At 40.8% G+C, this 25,035-nt stretch overlaps 1 protein-coding gene across 2 annotated transcripts in view; it reads right to left on the bottom strand.

Annotated features, from left to right (window-relative positions):
* Positions 1-25,035, bottom strand: part of tmem132e (transmembrane protein 132E) — a 467,019-nt gene that overhangs the window by 140,625 nt on the left and 301,359 nt on the right. Inside the window, exons 1-2 of one of the 2 annotated variants that reach the window (XM_084074772.1) lie at positions 3,699-3,904; positions 1,839-2,787 (exon numbers count right to left, since the gene is read on the bottom strand). In XM_084074772.1, coding sequence (XP_083930898.1) covers positions 1,839-2,787; positions 3,699-3,783 — 1,034 coding nt within the window. In that variant the 5' untranslated portion in view covers positions 3,784-3,904. Of the gene's footprint in view, positions 1-1,838; positions 2,788-3,698; positions 3,905-25,035 lie in introns of those variants that run through there. The other variant, XM_084074773.1, reaches the window with a different exon arrangement.

Genomic DNA, 25,035 nt, shown 5'->3' on the forward strand with positions numbered 1-25,035 from the left:
TATTCTAGCATCTATTGGAGGTAAATGCCTAATACAGAAATACAAGGGAAGGGGGCAGAGAAGGCAGAGTATATGTAACAGTACGTTTATGTGGGAACCAATATTTCAATTTTAATATTAATCCTGCAAGTAGTAATTATTGGGCCCTCGCACCTAGCCTGGCATGGCCAGACTAATATCACTGTGTAGACATTAGTCTGGAATCTATGTGTGGAACCTGCATTTCGAAGGGACGGAATAAAGAAAATTCCTCTGGTGATAACCCCGCCTCACATTTGCATACTGGGCCCTGATTGGTGCCCCACAACTTTGGGGGCAGCGAAATCCAATCACAACCGAGCGGGGCCAGATTCGGTTGGTTTCCACGCTACCTAGCACCCAGATGTAGTTTTTAAAAGTATAAAGACTATAACTTCCGATCACCAGTAGGTAGTGCTATGACTATGAATAGAATTAAAAAATTGTAGATTCAAGCTTGTAGATTTGAGTACAGACTGGAACTCTCATACAACTTGTGCAATGTGGAAAAAGATATGAGCATGTGGACTCGAAACACCTTTCGAGTTTCTTTTTTCATGGCGTAACATTGAAATGTGCCATGCCACTACACCAATGAAAACTCACAATCTTCACACTAAAGCATCATGAAGGCTTTAAGGCTTTTCTGACCACAGGTGGATATGGTCAGCCCGCTAGGAGTAACACAAAGTATAAAACATGTAATTTCCTGTTGCCAGTAGGTGGTGCTATGATTATCAATGTTAGCACGTAGATGTGTTCAGGCTGGGACTCTTGTCAAGCATGAGGTTTGGCGCAGTCAAGAAGACGCAAACTACTTCTTGTTACATGACCAAACATACACTTTCATAGGGCCTATATACTAAGCCTATATACTGAGCATGTATGAGATGAGTCTGATGAGCCTCTTAGGAGGAGATAGATACAGTACAACCCTTGAAATGGCACTAAAATGTCACAATCATTTCAAATCGGCTGATTTCCTGTTGGGTTAACGTCATGGCACCAAGAGGCTTTTTTCTTGCCACACCAATTCGTCAATAGGCTACTTCTGATGTGTGTGCAAAGTTTTAAAAAGTTTCGAGCACCTCTCGCCCTTCAAAAATTTGATTAATGTGTCCCAACAATAATCCTTTCATTACAATAGGGCCTTTGGTGCTCGGGTCCTAATAATTATAATGTTATTACAGTGACTAAAACATCAGTCAAAACAACGAGTTCCAAGGCTAGTATTAACTACTTATTTTAAGGCCAAATCTGACTTTAATGGAAGAAGGGATTTGAACAGAAACCACTGACTGAATTAGTCTCATCCTCATTGTGCCATTTTGCCCTGGCTTTGCCTAAAGGACTGTTCATACCAAGCAGTGCTGCCCAGATTCTGTGAGAGAAACAAGCAACCAGGTCTAGGAAAACCAGCCCAAAAGAAGCGATGGTGGGCCACATGAGCACTTTAACATATACATCAGCTATTTGAAAATAGCAGATCTACAAGCTCACAACGCGTCGCGATGCGACGCGTTGTGAGCTTGTAGATCGGCTATTTTCAAATAAAATATTGAGGGGAAATTATAATAAGCAGATCTGGCAACCCTGATACCAAGCACTACTGTAACTATAAAGATATAGTTTTAAACATCATTCTATCTCATCATCAACATCTCAAGTTACTCCAAGTTACTTCATCCACTATAACAAGACAATGGTGAATGATTTATAGTGTTTTGTGTGAACGGAGCTTAATGCTGGATGGAAATGGAATGAAATCGCAATGTATGTGCAGCTTTCAGGGGTTAGAGGTCAGGTCAAAGGACACTTACTTGAGGGTGAACTGCTCGATGGTGGAGTTGGGCATCAAGTAGAGGGAGATCCTGAGAGTCTCACCTGGCTTCAGGGGTTTGTCAGGCAGCCGGAGGAACATGTTCTTGTCCAGCTGCTTGTCCACCAGCAGCTGCTCCTGGCTGGCCTGGTACAGGCTGATGCTGCCGATGCGCAGCAGGGGGTGATGCGACGGCGGCTCTCCCCTGGAGCCGGCGCCCCTTTGACCTTCAACGCACTCTCCTCCCACGCTGGGCTCGTGGAGGGTGTAGTAAAGCTCCGCTTGGAGGGTCTCGCTGGTGAGGCCGTCCAGGAGCCCGTCGCTGGAGCCTCTCCTCCGTCCCAAGGGGGCCATGTTGGTGTTGAACCAAGAGGCGGGCAGCTCCAGCTGGGCCAGGCACTGCGCCAGGTTGCCTCTCATCCGGCAGGAGGTTTTGGTCTCGCGGACGTCGCGGAACGCGTGGAGCCGGACGCAGGGCAGATTGTCCTGGGCCTTGAAGTCGTCCCAGTCGCGGCCCGCGATGTAGAAGAACACCTGCACTGTGGGGTTGTTCGAGAAGACCCGCGCCTGCACGATGAACGCCCGCACCTTCCAGTTGACTGTCAGTTGCCCGGGGATGTCGAGCGGACTGGCAGGCTGGAGGAGCTCCTTGGACAGAGCCTGGTCCTGGGCAAAGGGCCCGAAGCTTATGTTTATGGCAGGCAGGTCTTTTGTCTGGAACACTACAAAGCTCTCCGAGCGCTGCAGTGGGTGTCCAGAGCTAGGGGCACTGCCACCGCCGCCAACGGTCTGGCCCGTGGCCTGGGCTTCTCGCAGGAAGAACGCCAGCTGGGCGTTTGAGAGCTTGAAGTTGGCGGGAAGGTAGACATGAGGAGGCGCTGGGCTGGCGGTCGACGCCGAGGAACTGACGAGACCGTCTGCGCCGGTCGGCGAGATTCTACCTGCAAGCGCTGGGGAAAACAACAAGAGAGAGAGAAAAGTTGAAAGAGGTTAACCGTGCACTTAAACTCCATTAGTTGTTGAGCAGAGAGTCCCTCAGGGCTCTATACAGGTGTCTTTGATGTTTTCGCTCTAAATTAAATACGTTCGCTGCAAATAGCAGATCTCTTTCTTTTTTTAGCCGATCTCTTTCTTTTTTTCCATACCACTAATACAACAATGATAAAAAGTGAGATTGAAAAGAAATTAAGGGCGAGAGTGACAGAGAAAGAGAGAGTGTTTTGATTGTTTTGTTCAACTTTTGCTTTGGCAATGTAAACGTATGTTTTCTCATGCCAATAAAGCCTCTTTGAATTGATTTGAATTGAAAATTGACAGAGAAAGAGAGAGAGAGAGAGAGAAACGGAAGGGACAAACGGGAACGGACAGATGGAAGGTATTCACATAGGTCAGCTCCGCTCACTGAGCCGCAAAAAGTGGGGGATTGGGGAGAAGGTCAGCTCACACTAATCAGCTGATAGCTGGCCAATACATGTCAAGCGTCCCGGCTCCTGAGGGCAGGCTACCCAAAGAAACGTGTTGCAGAAGTTGCCTGGCAACTGATCATTATCGTTGTGATGTGACCAAGTGCTAAATCATTTGGTCCTCCAATGCGATGCACACAAAGCTCAATAGCCACTCCAAAACTTTAACACTGCAAAACTTTCAAACAGACTAAACCACAAAAGCATGGCTCATCATTTAAGGGCCAAAAGTACAGAGAAACGCTCGACTCCAGCTACAATGGCATATCAATTTACATACAGTGTCTAGTGGAAAATGTCCAGTCAACTGATCTAACATGCAGAGCTTAACTCATTATACTGTAGCAGTCAAAAGAGGCTAGAGTCCTCATAGAACAAGCAGCATTAATGTGACATACTTATCAAAATTACCCAGAACTGAACGCAAAGATTTTGCATTTCCCCACGGTCCAAAGCATAGAAAAAAAGTCCCATATTCCACATGGATTTATCATTGAAGATGTATCCTTAAAACTGAAAAAATGTAAAATGAAAAAAATCAGAAAAGCTTTCTGAAGCCTGAAAAATAGCCACCTCTTCAAAAGCTGTTACTCAAAGAGACTCCAAAGAAGTTTCTTTCTTTCTTTTCGCGTGTATTGCTTTAGAAAATCGTATCTAGTCATGTACAAAAAAGATAAAATTGTAAAAAAAAAGAAAAGAAAGTGCATTGGCAGTTCACACTGTTCACACAACAGCGTTGGTTACAAAAGATCCCGGGCGAGCCTCTTGAACTTGTGCTGCTGTAAGTCTCTGTGGTTAAGGTCGTAGTCCAGCGTGGTGTAGCCCTGTGCTGTGGCTCTTTGAATCCCAGACTGCACTCCGCTCCGGGGCAGTCTCCAACAGACAGGCACGGCCTCCTCCCAGCTGGTGGGCTGTACGCCGCTACAGACAAAGCCTCTGACACCGCCCCATCTTGCCACACCTAGTCTCTAGTCTATAATCACCATTTTAGCTCCCAGACTGAGCTAAGACATACAGCCCTCAAAGGGCCTGACTTAGACCCACACACACATCCACACAATGAGGTGGAGAAAAAAAATGAACATTCTCTGACTCGATTCATCCTCTCCCTCTGGACATGTTCAGGCAGACTCTCGTTCGTGTGTGTGTGTGTGTGTGTGTGTGTGTGTGTGTGTGTGTGTGTGTGTGTGTGTGTGTGTGTGTGTGTGTGTGTGCGTGTGCGTGCAAGTGTCTGTGGTAAAAGGTGAGTGTGTGCGTGTGAGGTGGGACTAGATGGGGGTTGGAATGGATGTATTGCTTGGATGCCTTTAGGCCAAACAAGTGAGAGAGAGCGAGCGAGAGGGGCGGGCGGGTTAGGTAAAGATTATTGATGAATTAGCCCATGCAGCTCTCCCTATGTTCCCCTCCTCCTCTTTGTCTGCCCTGGCCCCCCGAGAAAGCAATGAGAATGAGAGGATGCCAGGAGGAGGGGGAGGGGACACTCTCTCTCTCTCTCTAGTAACATGTGGCTGGAATTCCAATAATACAAGGCAGAGGAATCCATGGATGTCTCTCTCTCTCTGTGTGTGTGTGTGTGTGTGTGTGTGTGTGTGTGTGTGTGTGTGTGTGTGTGTGTGTGTGTGTGTGTGTGTGTGTGTGTGTGTGTGTGTGTGTGTGTGTGTGTGTGTGTGTGTGTGTGTGTGTGTGTGTGTGTGTGTGTGTGTGTGTGTCCTAAAAGAGAATGGCACACAGTGCCGGGTCAACAAAAGATGAGGCAGCAGCCCGGGCAACATTCCACAAAACAAAAAAAAAAGTGTCTGCAGAAGATCACCCAAACCTATTGATCATGATCATGTGTTGTTTCTTTTTTATACCCCCCTATATTTACTCAAACATCCATTTGAGTTTTAGAGCAAGCAAAAGAATGGGGTGTTGCAGCATTCTCCTTCCTTTTCTTTTTTTTTTACAACCATAATTCCATCCCAATGCAAATCTTGTAGATGTTTTTCATTAGCTAACTCCCACCGCTTGAAATCGGATATCTATTAAGGGGAGTGAGTGGGTTTGGTGCCAAAGGGACCACACAGGGCCAATAGGGCATTGGGTCAATGCCCACAACTCTGAGGGATCTGTAATGGAGTGTGTCTTTCCGATGCTTTGGCCAGACAGCAGAGAGACACAGGAGAACAAGGGGTAGGGGATGACCTGTAAACACAAGTCCCCGACCCAGAACCAAACATGGGGACGCTGCAATTTTATGCTTGACGCTCTAACCATTACATTATGGAAGAACCAATGTGATGAAGTGTCTCTTAATAGGACTGCAGGACTCTCATTCTCATGGTACAACAGACTACATAAACCGATTTTTATATTCATACAATGAATGCACTGAATAGGTTATGATGAATCATGAACAGAAACATGTTAATTTATCCACTTGTAACTCAGAGAGTGCACAAATGTAACCCATAATGAACCCCCAGAGTTAACCCATTCAAACCGGGAACGCATCTGTGTAACCACTTTAACCATTATCTTATACTTTGGCTATTCCAAAATAGCAGATATACAAGCTCATAGAGCTATGAGCTTGTAGATCTACTATTTTGTTGAAAAATCATGAAAATGTGTGCAACTCTTTGAATGTATGTATATTTTTAAAGCGAACATTTTTAACTCAAATCTTTGCTTCTGGGGGGTCCCTGGAACCTGGGTGGTCCTTGACATGAAAAAAGTTTGAGAACCACATATATTATAGCAACATAATAAAAAAAACTGATTTAGAAGACATTTGTAGAATCCCCAGAAGCAAATATTTGAGTCAAAAATATTAAAAAACATATATATTCAAAGATTTGCACAGATTTTCACAATTTTTCAAAAAATAGCAGATCTACGAGCTTGTATATCTGCTATTTTTTAATAGCCAAAGAAATCGAAAAATGACACAGATGCGTTCCGGTCTTCATGGGTTAAAGGAACACTGAGGATTTCATTGTGTACACCCCCCCTCCCGTCCTCCTCGGGGCTCGAGCCGCGTCCCGGCGGTGCAGACGAGAGAGACGGGATGATTATTACGGGCTCTCGGTGCGTCGTGGGTGCTCCGGGCTCCACTCACTGGCAGCGATCACAGAGTGGGTGGGTGGATACAGATGGGCTTCCAGGGTTGAAACCCTATCACTTTCACTGGCTTCCCTATTAGACCTCGGGCCAAATTGAGTTGAATGCTCTTCCTGTTGTGCTCCTGTTACATGAAACATCTGTTGTTGCGTGGGGGGAAGGAAGGTGCTCTTCTCAGGGCTCATTCACATCCATCAGACTACTTTGTTTGATGGGGACTAATGAAAGATGCTGTATAGGACCACTTTGAAGCTAACAGCAAGTTTGATCCTCTTGTGCCGTTATGCCGATAGCAGACATAACGCATATTCTGAATTCTCCATTTATTTTAGTGGAGAATCTTGTTCAGAGATATATCAGGTTTGTTGCATACTAAAGAGTCCCTCTCAAAACGGGATTCTTAAGCAGCTGCTTCTGCACAGCAACACAATAATGTTTTCATTATTAATTCTCAAAAAGAAAGTAGAAATTAAAGATTTAAAATTCCACTCATAATCTAACTGATTCACCATATAGACGTGATGAAGATAGACTGGTATGGTATAAAAGAATGGAAACGTAAACTCACAAGCTGACAAGCCACACAAACCTGAAATGTTGCCATCCTTTGTAAGCCTGTTATTGACAAAATATGGAATATGTCTAAATATAATTAGCTCAGGCAGTGCTTGAGTTGCCAAGAAGCCACTTTGTTTGCATAATAGCTATGCAGATCAAAGTTAGTCTTCAGCAGCAGAAAGAAATATGATTGACAGCTAAACTAAATATTGGTTCATGGAACTGAAAAACATAATAATACGGAAATAGCTGGCATACTACCATAGAGCCGCACGCAATTCTGGAAACTTATGTGAAACAAAGGTCTGTACATTACATGTACTAGCCCTATTGTGTGTGTGCGTGTGTGTGTGTGTGTGTGTGTGTGTGTGTGTGTGTGTGTGTGTGTGTGTGTGTGTGTGTGTATATATATATATATATATATATATATATATACACACACACACACCTAACATTTCAAGATTTCAGGTTTGTTTCATAACCACAATGAGGCAAGACATTATTATATGACATCAACCCGGTAATTTCCAAATAAGAATTTTGATTTAGCAAAGGCTTTTGGAATAGTCACTTAAACTCCATACCTTACTTAAGAGTCACTTAGGATCCATCAGATATTGCTTCCCTTCTGAGGGATAAGAGGTAACTGAATTTTCTGTTGCTTATTTCCTGGTAGGACGTTCATTTAAGGATATGCTTTTAGTGAACCAGAATGCTGAAATGAAGTGTGCACATCTTGCAGCCTATGTGATATGAAAGCAGTTGACCGTGGAAGCCAGATGTTGTGAGGAAAGGCACAGATTGAATAAACATCTCCTAAGGAAAATATCAGGAAAGAAGATGTTTGGGAGTTTAGAGGAAAAGCTGCAGCATGCTTACTCCCCTACTAATGTGGCATCCCCTGGAGCTTTCCTATCGATCGTCATCTCAGCCCTTTCCCCCTGCCCTCCTCTACATTACACTGAATATCAATACCCTGGTCTGATGATCTACGCTCCGTCGGCCACGTGATCATCTTCCACTTTTTCAGGATGTTTGGGAAATCAGAGATATAAAAAATATTTATGCCTTTTCCTATCGCTTATTCATAGAATTTTCATGATGATGTAAGGATTTAAAAAAAGCTGTCTAGTGGAGAGGGCCAGGACCAAAATTTTGATTCATTTATCCATATCTCTGAGAGTATGGAAATAAAGACTCGTAATGTAAAATGGATTGCATCATCAATCGATGAAAAGTCTAATATTTTTGTCCATCTCTGAAGGAACCTTACTTTTCTGGAAGGTTCCCTCGGTGCAGTATACAGCCAAAACTGTCCCCTACTTGTTTGTACGAGTCCTGCTAGGTTTTGAATGAAAGTAAATTTCAGGCTTTCGCGTGATGAGCTACTGTATATTGTCCAGTGGCGTAGCGCAAAATCGCGGGGCCCTGGCGCAAGGAGGGGGGTGGGGGCCCTTTCGCAAATGGCAATGGAGATGGTGCTCGGTAAATGGTGAATTCGGTAAATTGCGCTAGACCCCAGGGGTCTAGCGCATTGTAACGGGGATAGACTCCCGCGTTCTTAGCTGATACCGACAATGACTCTCCGGCCTACTACTTTACGTGACACTCTTGTACGATGAAGTAGGGCATTCATTTACCAAAAAGCATAAAAAGTATGATATGTGAGATGTACTTGAGAAAGTAAATGTATTTCATAAATGGTCAAAATGCTTTACACGTACCACCAAAGCTATACTAAAAAAATGGTTTAGAAATGTCATTTATGTAGAATAAAGTCATATATACTAGATATCATACTAGATTTTGTCTGGGATTTTAGATATGGTAATATCGTGATATGGCACAAGTGTTGTCTTTTCCTAATTCGAATCACTTAAAATGTATTTTTTACTTAAAAAAAATATCAAAAACGGATCTACAAGCTCTCCAAGAGATGCATTGAGCTACTTTTTGAAGATTTCGAAAACATTTAAAAAAGATTGATATTATCGCAATAGAATATTATCGTCAATATCAAGGTATTTGGTCAGAAATATCATGTTTGATCGTGTCCATGCCACCCAGCCCTACATACAGTACAATAAAAAGCAATGCAGTTGATTAGAAAAGAAGTTAAAAAGATTTTTTCATCCAGCACTTCTCCTGGCCCTGCCTCTAACCTTCGCAGCAGGATGCTCCATACTGTACAGAATATTATGTCAAGGCAGCATTCTGAATTTTCTTTAGTAAGCATCATAGAGTACCATATCCAATGCCCATATACAGTACTTAATTCAGCAGAATAATTCATTGTTGATGCCTAATAACATCTGCAATATGATCCATAATTCATATTGACATTCATATTATTAACATATATTAACATAGGTTACAGTATATATATATGGACAGTCTGACTTATCTGTCTCTTGGGAAACTATTATGATAGAGCCAACAACTGAATCTTGCATGTGGTGCCTTTATTCTGACCGAGCTGATTCACATTCAGGAGACGTCCGAACCTCGCTTGTTGATGTCAACTGACCAGCACACACTAGACACTGCATGCAACCAAATTATTTAAATTGGCCATCCAACCCTTAAACCTCAATCTTTAAACGTAAAACAGCTGGGTGAAACCCTGACACCTCTTTACCGTAAGAACTACTTTTACATTACTGCCAAAGTCTCCGAACAAGCCAAATGACTATGACTGTGATAAATTGAAATGTATGTGGCAGTGCACTCTACTACTTAAAGCCTTTTCATCTCTTTAACCAGTCCATGGGCCGACCATAATAACTGACTCCAGACCAGGATTAGGGTTTTGCATGTACTACTGCCCTCTCAAACTATGCCTTTTCTCCACACAAACACCTTTAAATAATGAACTAAAATGTATTGTTGTTTGGGATTCATCGATGTAGCATGCTTACCATGGCTTGGTTTAGTAACTCGATTCTGCATGAAATTGTAGCAACAGAAATTATGATTTGGATGAAAAAATAATCACAACTTATCTGACCAGCAGTAGCATGCTATCCTGAGCTAACTTTTTAATCAGAGATGTATCATCTGTTTTACCTATATTTTTGCATATTGTTTCAGCCATATCAGGACAGTGGGATGTGCATTTAAACAGAAATCCTATGACTCAAACTTTCTGGTGGATTACTTTACGGTCTAAAATACAGACATAACTCATTCACACACAAAAATGTAATCACTAAGAAAACTTGAACTTCTTTTCATTCATTTTTTTTACACATCAATGGACCTCGTCAGGTTGGCATTACCATACGGATAGAGAGTAACTGACAAGCTAAAAGAGAGGTTTATAATGTAACAAAGGATTTGCGAGGAAGGATTGCATGTGCCACATTTGGACCCACAAAGTAGCAAATACGTCATATGTGCCTTAGCCCTCTGTGCCACTAAGACGCCTCATATAGCTTTTGTTCTTATGCTGCCAAATGGACCCTTACAGGCACAGCTACTGCATGCATGAGTAGAATGGATTGATGAAAGGATGTGAATGCCTTGTGGCACTGCGATATGTGCCTCAATGCTATCTGCGTCTCACACAATCTATAGAATTCTCCAGAGGGGACAAGCCTCATGTGGTTAACCGAGCTTCACAATCTTCTGAATACAGAGTAGCCCGTTGGAGTGATTCTCAACCTTTCTCATTTCAAGGACCTCCAGTTTGAAATGCAATAGGTCACAGAGTTCCCCATTTGATACGATTTGTATCTGGGACCCCAATCTAACCTGTGGAATCCTCAGTGTTAATTTAACTCTGAGAGTGAACAAATGGAACCAAATGGACCCTTGTGGGGTCCATTTGTACACTCAGGAGTTAAAGACCCCTAAGTTCCTATTTGATTCCAAACTATCAATCACTTTGTTGGGGACCCCCTGGAACCCCTCAAGGACCTCTGGAGGTCCCCGAATTCCATGTTGAGAACCAGTGGCTTATTGTGTCCCTGTAGCTTTTACAATACATGAATCTTTGCCCCCCTCCCCCATCCCTTTTTATGGCTTTGAGTTATGTAATTCCTCCACAGAAGATATGTTTTTAATCTACACAATTTTTAGGAGGATTAAACACTTTGTGGACAATATTAAGATTTGATACGTCATTGAACAGGATCCACCTCTGAAATATCCATCACATGAAAAAGAATGAAAGAAAAAAAAATATTTCTGAATGACACTAACACAAGGAAACACAATATGAAGCCAGGTCCATAACACTTACAGAATGCTAGCCTTGCATTAGACTCAACTCCTGTGAACTTGACAGCAAACCATCATTCTGACCAATCTGTATCAATGTCACTCCATCAAGGAAACCCCGAGGAATGCTGATGCCAGAAATTCGCTTCATCGGTCACATCATTCATACAGGGTACTCTGGCTATGCTGAGAGATTGCAAACTCAAGAGTTTGGACGCAACGCTAGGCTACATCTAATTTCAATATTGTCCTTGGAGTAGCCTGGTTTCAGGGTGTTTTTATTCTAAATGTTGTGGGTTTAATTAATGCCGTAAGTTAAGTTACATCTTGGCATTCTTTCACTGCACTAGACCACATTCAGCTCCACATTACTAATTATTGCCCTTTGGGGATAATAAAGCATCATTCATTTTTATCTAGGCTATGAATATAGATGCATATACTGTACATCATAATTTAGATAAAAAAGAAAAGAAAAAAACACACAAGCCTAACCGAGAGGCCAGGCAAAATATCAAAACACACAGTCACAGTATATACAGTATAGCTCATAGTTCTATTAAGACTAGTACTAAACTACTAAGTTTAGCCTATTTATCACCAAATGTATTTACCTTGACCGAGGCTATTAATGATCATTGTAATCAACAGTATGACGTATTTTGTATTATTTTGTCATTCATTGGTCAAAGGTAATGACTTAAGTTTAATGGCAAATACTGTACATTGTAGATAATATAATGTAATCAGTTATTTTATTTTAGTAAGTATTAGATTATGTCAAATTTGCCTGTGTGTAAAATGTGTGTGGTTAAATGGTCAGTGTGAATTTGAGTGTCAATTGACCATTATGGATCCATCTGGGTCCATTGTCATTTGTACCTAAGTTACCATCATTCTTAACCACATAAAACCTAGAGTCCCTATTCTGGGCATGTCATAATAGGCGAACATTATGCATACTGTAGGCGAACATACAGCATAAATAGGAAAGCATTTAGTGAAAACAGGCAAACTTTGGCCGAAAACAGCAGTTCTACAAGCTCACAACGCATTGCAATTCACTAATGACTGAGATAGACTGTATGAGAAAATGAGGTTATGGGCCAGATTTGTTTGAAGCTTTGATTTTGGATGCGTCTCTCCAGAAGAAAAACGTACAGCTGTTACTGTAACATTTCCAGCTGTGAGATATGACCTCAGGTAGTGTTCTAGTCTTACATTTAATTGATCAGCCTCAGTACATGACTGCCTTAAGCTACAAGCTTTCACTGTAAGGAAATAAAAACCTCAATGTTATAAAGCTGTAATCTATGGTTGATCAGGACAACTTTTCCAAAGTATTTGTCTATCTATGCATATTATCTTATAGTTTTTCCATTGGCACAGGGAACAGCAAGTCTTCAACTTGGCTTCAGGAAATAATGTACGATTAAGAAATAAGATTAGTTTGCCAAGTTACTGGGGGATGGGGTTCCCCTCTGCACTTGATTTCCCTGCCTCTGATCATTAAATTTCATTGCCAGTGGGGATGTGTTTCATCCCCACCCTTCTGGTATGCATTTCCTTATGCCATCGTATTAATTTCTTTCCTCAACTTTTATTTAACCAGGGAAGTTTTGATGAGCACATCTGGGGCAAGCTTCCTCGCTAGTCATCCGGAAAAGAAAACCCCAAGCCCAACAAACCAAACATTTATGACTACTGGATACTGCCAGTATTTTAATGACTCAACTATACCTAAAAGACAATCCCAAACCAGAAATGTCCTTTAATGACAGCAGGGTGAAGGCTGCCAATGCTGTCTGGTTAATATTGCTAGAATATAAACACTGCACCCCATCACCACAAGCATGCTCTATTTAAAAACACACAATACAGAAAGAAAACTCCATTCTACTTCATCTAGCTTTGGCATTCCAGCGATTCAACTTATTCGAGCCAAATCTGCATTCCCAACCGCCTGGAATAAATTCTGCACGATACTAGTTCAGCAGCTTATCCACTGCTTGTAATGCTATTCAAATCAAATAAAATGGAAGTAGCAGCCTTTACCCCATTGTAAGGAATGTCTATTGTAAGTGAGTCGTTCATAGAACAAGTGAAGGATTCAGAGCCCAGCGTCTCAGGGCTCTATGGAGGGGGAAAGGGATATCTTTGTTTCAAACTCCTTCATATCACTGTCACACAAACACTCAGCTTTTAGTTGTCTTGTTCCCATGGTGATGGTCTACACAACTCTCTGCCAAATCACCATAACAACAAGCTAAAAAAGGGGTGCTGAGAAAAGGCATTGGCTGTGGACATGTCAGGGTTAGAGTGTGAGATCATGATACCAACATACTAACTGTCCAGCCAAGAAATCTCTTTTTCTTGGCTGGATATCAAGAAAAACAAACAAAACAAAAAAACATTTGATTAAAAATTTAAACGGAAGTCAGGGATGAAGTCAATTTACAAAACATGTCACATGAAGTACTGGAAATGTCCTCATTTCGATCTCAGTACAAACTGTTAATCTATTATTCTTATTGTACTGTTTGCAATAACAAGTTAATAAATACCGATAATGTCAAAATGTTCCAGATTTTTTTTTTTCATGCCTTGTACACAGAACAAAATGTTGGTGCAGGCAGGGTTTGTTTCGTTTCTTTGAATTGCGTAGCATTCATGTCTGTCTAATATAGCTTAGTGTCATATTGTAAGGTTGTTATTGCTGGTGAAGAACATATTGCCAGGTTTTGAGCACTTTGTAAACCAAGGTTTAAGAGCAAACACAGATGGACCGAAAAGTAGAAATATCTTTTTTTCCGCATTGTTGCCAACTATTAAGAACTAGTAAGCCAAATAACAACTGATATGGATTTTTATAATGGGCAGCGCTAAAGGCAACAGCCGTATGTGGAGAAAAAGACTGTATTGCTTTGTCAAATGTATTGCTTTGTCAAGGATCTTGATATTTTCTCGGCATTGTCTATTCTTCAAGTGGAATGGCAACTAATGGTAGAATGTGCAGGTCTCCGGTGCTATGAACTACCTTCACAAAAGCAGAATACACATAGCCTACAGTACTGGCTGTGAAAAGAGTATGCAAACTAATGTCAGCATGAAATAAAAGGACTAGTACCCACGTTTATTACGAATATCGTTGCTGTCGGGCAGAAACCTTGTATGTCAAAAACTGTTACTTTTCAGGAAAGAAATTACATGTATTCCAATGGATCCCATATAGTTATTATTTAGTTATAAATAAATACTATACTTTTCATTCGTTAATGTTCATAAAACCCACAGACAAACTTTCACTTAAAAAATTGTCTAAATAGCAGATCTACGTAAAAGCACAAAATAAGCAATTTTCTCTTGTGCAACGAAGTGGGGCATTCATCTGTGAAAATGACATAAAAAGATGAAATATGGAGATACGAGTTTCTCTGCCCAACAGCAACAATATGATGTGAAGTGTCTGCAAGAGATCTTTTTCTCATTCTCCTCCATAGGAAGAGGAGTGCAGTGAATCATCAAAGGTGAGCCTAGATCCTTGGCGTGCATTTGGTACAGCATGGCTCAGTGAAAACTCACTGTGCCGTTCAGACACCCCAGCTCCCTTTTCCATTTGAACAGGAATCCTTTCAAGGTGCCTATTCAATCCCCATGGTCACAGTTTGAGTCGTTTAACCCATTAAGACCGGGAGCGCATCTGTGTGTCATTTTTAGATTTCTTTGGCTATTCACAAATAGCAGATCTACAAGCTCATAGCGTGGCACTCGCTTGTAGATCTGCTATTTTTTTGGAAAAATCGTGGGTCTTTGAATATATATTTTTAACTCAAATCTTAACTTCTGGGCATTCTACAAATGTCTTCAAAATCCTAACAGTTTAAAAAAAACATATGTTGCTATAATCAGTGGTTCTCAAATATTATATATATTTGGCCGTGGACCCCCATCTCAATTTTTTTTTTTTCCAGGGACCCCCATAAATTGTAACAGAGTTAAAAGTGTTCACTTTAAAAATATATATATTCAAAGATTAAAACATAGCAGATCTACAAGTTCATAGCGCGGCACTCGGTGCCGTGCTATGATCTTGTATATCTGCTATTTTTTAATAGCCAAAGAAATCTTAAAATGACACACACAGATGCGTTCCCGGTCTGAATGGGTTAACAGGAACAATACACGTGCATTTTCATCACTATTCTGTGATTTAGCTAAAAAATAATACGCTGTCTCTGGGCAGGTTGATGTTAAAGGTTATGAAAGAAAAGGGGGAAAATGGCATTCAGTACACACAATGACATTAAAGGCCCATACCACAGGCACATACAGTACATCACATGAAGCAAGCATACATCACAAAGCAAGCAAACCGTATGTTCTGGCAGCACATACAGTACAGACTTTGAAGTAAGCTACAGCATTGGTTCCCAAAGTGGGGTCCGGGGACCCCCAGGGGTCCGTGGGGGGGTACCAGGGGGTCCCCAGCAAAATTAGTTAATAAAGCGTAGCACAATCATTTTAACCCCTTTATCCATATTTTCTACTTTGGATATTCAAAAATAGCAGATATACAAGCTCATAGCGCGGCACCGAGTGCCGCGCTATGAGCTTGTAGATCTGCTATTTTTGAAAAATAGTTACAATTTGTGCAAACCTTTCTGGGGGGTCCCTGGAACAAAATATTTTGAGATGGGGGTCCGTGGCCAAATACATATCATTTTGGGGGTCCTTGACATGATAAAGTTTGAGAAGCACTGGGCTACAGTATATCACACAAAGCATGCATTTCAACCTGAGTCAGTCACAAATAGACAGAGCTGCAGTAAGTACTGTTAAATATAATGTTGACAGCCTGCTCTTGAGTCCAGCGATAAGATCGCAAACCACTGATAAGCATGTACCATTTTTATATCCCACAACGATTGGGTGTGATTGAACGCATTGTTCGATTCGGTTCTTCTCATACTTTCAAAAAAATTCACAAAATGTAAAAAAATAGCACATGTACAAGCTCGCACCGTGGCACAAAATGACGCGTTGTGAGCTTGTATATATGCTATTTTTTAATAGCCAACGCAAAAATCTAAAATGACACTAATTAATTAATTTTAATGGGTTAACTAGGGGCACCTTAACAGAAATCACTGTGTGTTGCAGAAACACAGAGTAACTTTTTGATATTCCATACTGTTTACCTGTTGTAATTGGCAGAGGGACCCATCGTATTTCTTACAAAAAAACGCCATACTGTATATCATGAACGCAACATCCTATGAATACACAGTCTTGTTTAGCTAACATTGATTCAATTACTCAGATAAGTTCGGTAGCATTTGAATGACTTTGGACAAGATTTAAACAAACATACTATATGACAGCCGCAACCTCTAAAAATGAAGTAATTAACAGCACCAGCAAGTAAGTACTCAATATTTGATCAGACAGTGTTGAGCCTAATGTGCTCGTCGGTAGGGCTGTCACGCTTACAAATTCAAGTTGACTATTAATTGTCACTCAAATAATTGCGATTAAGGATTTAATTGTGTGTTTGGCATTGAACATTTGAACATATGAATACAATTTGTATTTCTGTTTGCCTTCTAGGCTTCGTAATAAAACATGGCGCAGAGCAGATATGACAAATAACTGAAATAATACAAGGATATTATGTAAAAATAGCTGGTCTACATACTTACAAAGCTTGCAATCTTGTAGATCTGCTTTTTTAAATATTTGCGATTACACGATTATGTCATAATTGTGACAGGCCTACTCGTCGGCGGCAAATGACAATTGATCGCAGAGGCACAATCAACCCTGTGTACTACAATCATCCACTCTATACCAGCAGCACCAGCAGTACACCTTACATTTAGGACTATTTGAGGATAACCTTTACACGGTTTTCGGTTCTCCTCTCATAGGCAATATAGAAATACAAGTAAAAGTCCAGAATTCAAAATGTACTTGAGTAAAAGTACAAAAGTATTGGCATCAAAAAGTAAAAGTACTCATTATGCGGAATGTCCCGTTATCCAGTTTTCAAATGTATAAAAATCATTTGAAAATAGCAGATCTGCAAGCTCACAATGCGTCGCATCGCGACGCATTGTGAGCTTGTAGATCGGCTATTTTCAAATGGCCGAAATGTATATAGGGCTGAAGTGGTTCATGTATGTTTCGAAAAGAAAAAGTAACTAGTAACTAAAGTTTTCAAATAATTGTAATGAAGTAAAAGTACGATATTTGCCTCTGAGATGTAGTGGAGTAGAAGTAGAAGCATTGGAAATCCATGTATCCTACATGCCTGCCTATCACTTTTGGAGCAATGTAATTTACGTAAAGCTCCTGGTGTATGAGTCAAAGGATTTTGTGTTGTGTATTGTATATTTGAATGTATTGCACCTTTTATCTTTTTTATTCATGGATCTTCGACTATTGTTTGGACCCAATGCTTCATACAATTATGTCAATAAAGTAAGTAACTAACTAACTACCACTGTCTTCCCAACCTAGCTACCAGGCCAGGGAGATATCGTTTGGATCTGTGAGAAATCCTGGTGTTGATCCTTTTCTTTAAAGTACAAACTACGCATTACACATGTAATGTAGATACACATATAAATAAATACACATTTTGTACTGAACTCTGGAATAGTTTGTGGATTACAGGGCCCTTTGCTCCACACAATATACCCGGCTAATAAAAGTATTGGAGAATTAGCTCTCACCAAAATTATTCTCTGCCACTTATAATGGATTGCAGCATTTGAGGCCCTTTTACAGACACTAAACCTTTTTTTGACCACCACTCATCTAATATTTCACTTTTATGATCTTTGCAGCAAACCCCAGACTCATTCCCAGACCCAAACACAATGAACTATAGCTTTCAAACATTATCAGGTGGGAGGGCCAGCCTGGGAACAGATGGTCATTCAAAATAAAATCTGACATGTCCAATCTGCTACACCGTGTATTATTTATAAGTAGGCATATCCCAATTCTTGTCGTGAGCAGCATATTAAATGTGAGATAAAACTTGCTATAGTTATCACACCGATACAGTTGGGAGAGGGGTGGGGTAGCTCAAGTCAACCAAGCTGATTAGTTTATATAATATAGATGTGGTATAATAACCATATTCTAAGGCTATAAAATCGTATGCCTTTGTACAGGTCTATATCACTAAACGATTAAGAAAAAGCATTACACCATTGACTCTGAGGTCAAGGTGAACTCCCCAACAAAATGACAACATATGGTTAACCTCGACCTCCGAGTCGGAGTGGCTATAGAGCAATGCCTCTGGCACCTTTTATCCAAAGTGCTTTTACTGGGATCATCACACTCACGGCTATAGAATGGGCCATGGTGTTATAAAACTGAAAAGTACTGTTATACTGTACGAGAAGGAGGTTCTGCACGCTTGGATCGATGCAGTTTCTTTTCCTTTTCCAATTCGTGTGCTTTTTCTGCCTTTATTGATAGTGAGAGAGACCCGGGAGTCAAACCAGGGATTTGCTGTCCGGCATCAGCTACGTACTACTGTGGTATGCATCAGCTAGGTAGTTAGTGCTAGTAGCTAGTGCTACCTGCTAGCACTAGCCTGGTCGCCCCAATGCAAGTTTTATCCAAGCCCCCAGAACCGCTGAGAAATCTTGAAGCCGCCACCCCAGTGGCCAAAGCTGGAACTGCAGGCGGGGAGAAATACATGCGCGAGCAAAACATACTGATATATATTTATATATATAGATATAAATATGTAAACATATTATACATAAATACATGTGCATTTACATATACATAGGCATCTCCAGTGAATTTCATAAATATCTCGCGTTCAATCCTTGACACACGGGCTGCCGTAGAACGCAAAAAAGACACTACTGCGCATGCTCATAAATCTACGGTGTGTCCAAAAACGACTCAATAATTCTACTTCCGGCAGGCTTCCGGGTGCTTCAAAACGCCAGTGAGCACATTCATTGAAACGATAGCTGGGGCCGGGGCAATCCGCCCTCTAGTTATATTATACCTCTATGGTTTTATCAGGGAAAAGCCCTAAGTGCTTTTACAATGTGTGTTACATCCGTCCACCCATCCACACACAGCTGGTGGAGTCAACCATAAGGCAGCAAACCTGCTTATTGGTAGCAGTTAGGGGTTCAGTCTTGCTCAAGGACACTTTGACACAAAGCCAGGAGGAAACCGGGAATCAAACCGAGAACCTTCCGGTTCCCAAAAAGCCAGGACTCTATCCTGTCAGTGCCACCCCTGCCTGTCAGAAGATAAACAGAGCTGCAGAAAGATGAGGTTGATGAACTTGGAAAAAGAAAGAAATGAAATGTTAGCCTATTATTTAATGTTAAGCAAACAAAATGGAACATTAATGCTTTCATGACAGGTGTCAGAAGAAAGTTGTTGTGTTAAATCTTCAAAAAGCCGTGAAATGTGATGTCTACGCCAGTATCAGAAACAGCAAAGGATGACAGCCACAGCTGCAAAAAGATGAGACCATCTTGAAGAAACAAAATCTATATGTAAACATTGCATAACAACCATCTTGTATGACATCTGGCAGTCAAAGACTACTTTCTCGTAGAGATTATTCTTTAATTGGGATCTATAATTGGGGTCTATAATTTTCATGTTGCCTTATAGTCAGTGGTGGAAAAAGTACTCACATTTTTTGCTTAAGTGAAAGTAAAGTATCAAAACTTTAATGTAGATATACTTTGTTGCAAGTAAAAGGCCGGAATTAAAAATGTACTTGAGTAAAAGTACAAAAGCATTGGTATCAAAATGTACTTAAAGTACCAAAAGTAAAAGTACCCATTATGTATAAAGATCTTTAGAAAATAGCAGATCTACAGGCTCACAATGTGTCGCATCGTGAGTCGTGAGTTGTGTTGCTATTTTCAAATGGCCGATATGTAAATAGGGCTGAAGTGGTTACTGCATGTGTTTTAATAATAATCTAAATCTACAAAGTAACTAGTAACTAAAGTTTAAAACAAATCAGTAGTGGAGTAAAATATGTGCCTCTGAGATGTAGTGGAGTAGAAGTAAAAGTATTGAAAATTGGAAATACTGCAGTAAAGCAAAAGTACCTAAAAATTGTGCTTAAGTACAGTACTTGAGTACATGTACGTAGTTACTTTACAACACTGCTTATAGTACATTTTATAAAAGCAGAAGTCACTCCAGGCCATTATATATTCTGATTATGGCACATTCTGATTACATAAGGTTCCCAAACATATGCCCCATTTGCTGAGATATCGCCGCTGTAGGGCAGAAATCTTGTATCCCCACCACGGAGGTTGTGGGTTCAAATCCACCATGGTGCATCCAGCTTTGTCGAGCGTCGTTTGGGGGAGGGAAGCCGGGCGGGGGGGGTGGGGGGGGGGGCTGTCTGCATGTATTCCTATGGGGGCGGGACCTGTCAGCAGGGAGTGTTGGGCGGGAGGAGTAGAACGAAGGCTCTACGACGTAGCAAGTAAATTCATACTACCTCTAACGACGTCGCTGCTTGCCGGTGCCAGCAGCTTCTTCAAACAATAGAGGCAAGCTTATCCGCCCACCCCGATGATGACTGTAGGCTATCTAACTGTGAAGGTCTATAGTGGCCAAACGTGTTCTGTGAGAACAATAGCCAAGCCATTGAAGCCATGGTCAATTAGCATACTGTTGACCATGGCCTCTCTTACGTCGTCAAACACAGCATGAATAGCCTCAGGTAGCGAGGTCGGAAGTATCACTATTCACCTGAAAGCTGAGCAGAGGCGTCGCTAGGTCTCTACTAGGTTGGGGGCTTAGCCCACCAGGAAACGGCCACATGCACACACGCTGCGTGCGCGTGCATGTGGCCCCCCCTGGACGCGCATGTTTTTTTCCCGCAGATTTCCGCGGATTCGGGTAATTTTTTCCCCGTTTTTTAAAATGTTTTATTGGTGGCTTTGGATAAAACATTGGTGGCTATAGCCACCGAAGCCCCCGCCTAACGACGCCACTGAAGCTGAGGAGAAGACCACCACTGAGAAAGAAAAGAGAAAGGCAGGCACACTGAATGAAATGAAGGGACCGGTGTTGCCCACGGCTCTGGTGTTGCCATGTCTACTTGTTATAAGCGACCTTGTTTTTCTGTAAAGTTGCTGGTAAATATTGGTAGTTGCGGGTTGCTTTTTATTTGTTGTGAGCTTGTAGCTGTGTTGATGCATATAGGTTTAACGTGCTCATGTGGCCTGTAATAGTCACTTCTTTTGGGCTTGTTTTCATAGACCTGGTTGCTTATTTCTCTCGCAAAATCTGGCAACACTGGTCGCACCACAGCTGTCTTGTATGATGAATTAATGTGGCCGTTTAAAACAAAAAAACGAGCGATGTTGACATTTCAAGATATGTTGTCTAGGACATGAGAATGTATGCTAGAAACTGAACTAACTGGCATGATGAGAGAGAGAAAAAAAAAGAATGAGAAAACCGCTTGATTATCCTCTGTTCTTTAATTATTGTTCTTTAAATCTAATTATCTTGCTTAAGACATGGTAATCATTACCATAACCACACATTACCAGGTATTGTTGTAACTTCAAATTGAATTATTCTACTTAAAATGGTTTATTGAGGCTCCTTGCGAATTGCATTTGTTTGTTTTTAATGTCAATAATTAAAGTAGCTATTCTTCTTCATAATAATATATATTTTCTCAAAGTGATATACTGTATAGCAGTGATTGAGACAACATACTGAAAAACAATGCTGTATAACTGAATGCACATGAGCGTGCATGCGTGTCGGCGTGCCCACATCAAGTCACTTTTTGACCAACGCGGCCCACAACCCAAAATTAGTTTGACATCCCTGCTCTACGTCCTCCCGGTGGGGGCTCCTCGCAACAACAGTGACAACAGAAATGTTGATGGGGAGGAATCAACTGGCATAACGACTAAATTGGGGAGAAAATGGGGGAAAAAGCTAAAATAAATAAAAAAAAATTATTGTGTCTCCGTATTTCATCGTTTTATGTTTTCTCATAAATGAATGCCCTATTAGGCATGCTTTGTTGTATGACAGTAAATAAGTAGGAAGTAAGAAATTAGCACGAAATAGCCGTCTACAAGCTCACAATGAATTGTAATGCAATGCATAAATAATTCTGATTTTCGGCTGTCGGCTGAAAGTGGTTGATTCTGTCTGTGTGTTTTGTTTTAAATTGGGGGGTACTTACTTTTGGTATACATATTTAACCAATGCAAAGCGACAATATAATCATACCACCGGAATCAGATTCAGCTTTGTTTGTCACACTCACACCACAGGTTTACAGGTGTAAAGAAGTTTGCAGAATAATTGTTTTCATGTTATTTTGTAGTATTTCATGGGAAGACAGAAGATAGAGAATGGAGTGAAAGCAGAAGAGAAAGAGATCGAAACCTAATTAACTTAAGCCCATCATGAATGATGGCTTAAGTACACAATCAAAAAGATAGATTCAAGCCATTAAAGATATAGTTTACAAATTTCTACAAAAAACTCAGTTGTTGGGCCTATGCATAGTGATGCAGGGTAGGGTTCAATAAGGACCAAAAGGTTACAAGATATTGTCGCTGAAAAGGACATTCTTTCCGCTGGAAGACGGAGCAGTTATAGCCGTCATCATTCTACTCTTCATTACCACAGTTTTAGATGTTTTCGATTTTTTTTATTCAGAAGTAACAGTATGTGTCTTTGATAATGAAAATAAAATAATGCATAATGCAGCAATAATTATTACAATTATTTTCATTTCAATGATATAATAGGCCTGGTCCCTTGCTGATTTTAGCTCAAATGGAGCAAAACAAAAACAATAAGTTACTAAGAAACATTTCTTGACCTTTTTTTAGCGAGTTGCCAGAAAACAAAGCAAGTGACTGGATCAAATATTCATAAACCACTACAAAAGGAACATGTATTATTGATTGAGCGCAACAATACAGTGTACGGTTGTTGTTGTCTTTTACTGCATAACAGCATCCTATCCTAAAGTAACTACTGTACCAAGGCATGTATAAAGAGCCAGCTGAGTTCTTGGTAGACCCTCCAGAGTGATTTGCTCTACTACACTACAGGAGCCAAGGTTAACTTTCTAGCTAGCGACTAATGGAATGCGTTGTGGCTCCGGGTTCGTGCTCACTGTCTAGGGAGATATTATGGCTCTGAAAAATGAATAGAGGAGGGCAAAGAGACTGCTTGTTTAGGGATCAAATGGCCGAGACAGGGGGGGATAGGCAGATGACAAAGAACTGTGCTAACATGCGCGCTAGTAAAGTGGATGTTGTGCATGCCATATTGAGCATTGTTCTCTTAATGGACCTTGCGAGGGAAGAAGTCCAGGCTTTTGTTTTCAGACCATTAAATGGTGCATAGGCCTATTTGAGTTGCTACACAGGAGACTATAGAGATACTAATCGTTACTTTTCAGGAAGGAATGTCTGCGAAGAAGAGCCAAAATGTCTCCCTTGGCTATGTTTTTTTTTTTTTTCAATTGGCTGACAGCTTAGTGTATACAGAAAGCAGTTGTTTGAAACTCAAATCCAACCAAATACTGTACACCTAACGGCTTGGCCTGATCACATACAGTTTATCTGAATTTGCACAGTGAATTCCTGCTGGGGTTTCCAGGAAACAATCCCATTTTGCACTGAGTCTCTGGAGTGGCAAAGTAAAGAAGCAAAACAAAGCTACCGTGATTTGTTTGAACTAACTTCATGATTCATAAATCTGAACCTTGGTCGGGGACACATTAACCCTTTAAGACCGGGCGGGAACGCATCTGTGTGTCATTTTAAGATTTCTTTGGCTATTTTTTGGAAAAATCATGAAAACATTTGCAAATATTTGAATATATATTTTTCAAAGCGAACATTTGCAACTCAAATCTTTGCTTCTGGGGGTCCCTGGACCAAAATATTTGACAAATGTTTGCTTTAAAAAAAGATATTTAAAGATTTGCACAAATGGAGTTTTCAAAAAAATAGCAGATATCCAAGCTCATACCCACTGATATAAAATATTTTGTTCGAGGGACCCCCCAAAAGCAAAGATTTGAGTACATTTTTTTCCCTTTAAAAAAATAAAAAAATAAATATTTGCACACATTTAAAAAAAAAAAAAAAGCAGATCTACAAGCTCATAGCGCGTCACTCGGTGCCGGGCTATGAGCTTGTAGATCTGCTATTTTTGAATAGCCAAAGAAATCTAAAAAATGACAAAGATACTTTCCCGGTCTTAAAAGGTTAAGCGCTTGAAGCCAACTTGACATCACTCACCCACAAAACCAATATATTCTCACAATTTTGTCAAAAAGGATTTCTCAGGCCTTTGCTGTTCTCCATCACAAACACCCTCCCTGTCAGGTGATAAAACATGAAGATTGGTGGTGTCAGCCCTGGCAGAGCTGCCTCCGCTTGGCCTTCTTAGATAGAAAGAAAGGATGAGTGAAATATGGGTTTTACCCAAAACATTCTTATAGTGCTGTGAAAAGCCATGTTCGAGCGAGAACTCGGGGAAGTCAGATGTAATTATGAAATGAAGTCATCCTATTTTAAAGCCACAATCCGCAAGTCCTGCACAGTCATTAGAATTTCAAACAGCCGATAGGCCGTTTTTGTCACGCTTCACTGCTCCACATCATCGCTCCCGAGCAGAGTTTCTGTTTCAAATGCACATTGAAAATGTAAGACTGGGGCAGAAGGAATGTTTGTTGCAGATGGGGTCTTTATAATTGCTCAGTCTCACATTTATTTCCATTTTAGATAGTACAGTGTTGTAATCATAATGCAAAAGATTAATAGTTTTAAGTCT

Source organism: Gymnoscopelus microlampas (genome assembly GCF_963454915.1).
Source record: "Gymnoscopelus microlampas genome assembly, chromosome: 12".
NCBI classification, from domain to species: Eukaryota; Metazoa; Chordata; class Actinopteri; order Myctophiformes; family Myctophidae; genus Gymnoscopelus; species Gymnoscopelus microlampas.